Source organism: Lactuca sativa, chromosome 9 (genome assembly GCF_002870075.4).
Source record: "Lactuca sativa cultivar Salinas chromosome 9, Lsat_Salinas_v11, whole genome shotgun sequence".
NCBI lineage: Eukaryota > Viridiplantae > Streptophyta > Magnoliopsida > Asterales > Asteraceae > Lactuca > Lactuca sativa.
In genome coordinates this window covers 8,439,875-8,441,853 of record NC_056631.2, presented here as the reverse complement: position 1 = coordinate 8,441,853, position 1,979 = coordinate 8,439,875, and the positions used below count along the sequence as shown (strand labels likewise).

General features: G+C 43.8%; 1 protein-coding gene across 2 annotated transcripts; it reads left to right on the top strand.

Annotated features, from left to right (window-relative positions):
* The first annotated feature begins 326 nt into the window (after window positions 1–326).
* LOC111921665 (late embryogenesis abundant protein D-34) lies at window positions 327–1,755 on the top strand. 2 transcript variants are annotated; one of them, XM_023917247.3, is made up of 3 exons: window positions 327–749; window positions 1,005–1,329; window positions 1,443–1,581. In XM_023917247.3, the coding sequence occupies exons 1-2, from the start codon at window positions 429–431 to the stop codon at window positions 1,302–1,304; spliced, it is 621 nt and encodes a 206-aa protein (XP_023773015.1). In that variant the 5' UTR covers window positions 327–428; the 3' UTR covers window positions 1,305–1,329; window positions 1,443–1,581. The 2 variants fall into 2 exon arrangements, with proteins under 2 accessions (XP_023773015.1, XP_023773014.1); XM_023917246.3 differs by having other exon boundaries at window positions 329–749; window positions 1,005–1,292; window positions 1,443–1,755.
* The last annotated feature ends 224 nt before the right edge of the window (window positions 1,756–1,979 follow it).

Below are 1,979 nucleotides of genomic sequence, written 5' to 3'. Positions count from 1 at the left end.
CACAGTAACGGTCTAAGGAATAACTAATCAGGCCAAGCGTCTTATCTCATCTTCGTAAGGACGTCACAGTCAACCCACTGAAGATGAAGACGGCGTTGACACGTAATGGGGACTGACACGTCAGCCTCCTACGCGTCTTCTCCTTATCACTCCGGAGAGCCTAACAATTATCTGGCAATGTTTTAAAAATGAGGTGTAGCATTGGTACTCAATCTGATTTACAAGAAAAGCCAGTTTGAACCACGTGTACTATAGACGACACGTGGCAATCTGTAGTCTCACGTAGCAACCAACATATTAAAGCTGACATGGCGGATCATGGAGTCTTTCACGTGTCATTTGTCTGCTTCTGAGTTTGCAATAAGAACACTGGCCGTCTCCGAAGTACCACCCAATCAACCACCGTACCACCTCCGTTCACGGCGACAATGAGTCAGGAACAACCACAGCGACCACAATCTCAAGAAGAGCCACAAGAGCCCATCAAGTACGGCGACGTCTTCAACATCTCCGGCGAGTTGGCCAAAAAACCCATCACTCCACAAGATGCAGCCGACATGCAAGCCGCCGAGAACTTGGTTCTTGGGGAGACTCAGAAAGGCGGTCCAGCTGCCGTCATGCAGTCGTCCGCCGCCGTCAACAACAACCGTGACCTTGTTGGCCTCTACGATTTTAGTGACCCGGGCATCGCCATCTCCGACACCGAATACGCCGGGCACCGAATCGTGACCGAGTCCGTCGGTGGAGAGGCAACTTTCATCAATCTCATTTCTAATCAAGTAGCGGAACCAGGGAATCTAGATATAACGGAATTTAAATATCCGCTATATTTATCCTTTAAGAGACGTTTTTATGCTAAACTTTTGCAAAAACATCCGTTACCTATAGAAACTCAAAGAACATATCGCATCCCTCCCTGGCTCTATATCTGTCTTAATTATATACGATTAATGCGCTTTACTCTTTGCCGGAGATTTGTTTATCAGAGTTGTAAATTTTCACAGGTTCTGGGACAGTATGTCCGAACGAATTTGGCTTCTTCTCTGGCTCCGGCGAACTTAGGCGATGACGCAATTACAGTAGGAGAAGCGTTGGAGGCAAGTGCGTTGTCAGCAGGTGGAAAACCGGTGGACGAGGGTGATGCAGCGGCGATACAGGCAGCTGAAGTCAGAGCAACCGGACGTATGCAGGCGGTTCCGGGAGGTGTAGCTGCGAAAGCTCAGGCAGCCGCCGCCCAGAATGTTAGAACCATGCGAGAGGAGGACAAAGCTAAGCTTAAAGATGTCGTGGCGGCAAGTTCTTAATTTGATTGCAAATAAATTAAGTTTTGTATGATTTTTTTCCAACAATTTTTGAAAGCTCAATTCTTTAGCTTATTTTAATTCTGTTTAGTTGATATTGTTTTATATTTCCGAGTATTAGACTGATGTTTGAGGGTGCAGGATGCGACATCACTGCTGCCGAAAGACAAGCCGGCAACAAGGGTGGATGCCGAAGGGGTGATAGCGGCGGAGATACGTAACAAACCGGATTTGGCGACTTATCCTGGTGGTGTAGCTTCGGCGGTAGATGCGGCGGCAAAGATCAACCAACAGAAATGAAGTGGGGATGTAGATATGGCGCTGAGATATAAACAGAAAGACGTATGACTGAAATGAGGATGTGTTTAGATGTAGAAATGGTAAAGGTATAAATAGAAAGTGTTTTGTGATTGTGATAGTTATTATATAAATTAAAGAGATGTTTTCTTTTTCATTTCTAATTGGTAATTTTGATTCATCAATGTTTATTAGTTTCATTGATTTGGTTATCTTTTTGACGTTTGAATAGATTTATTCAAACATTACTCCTCATTAGTAATACTAAAAATATTAGTTGGTCAATATCACTTTGGCAAGTGTGGATGTTGAGTGTAATTATAAGAGAGATTTTATATTTTGGTACTTTTGGGGCTTAAATTTAAATATTGTTTTTGGAGT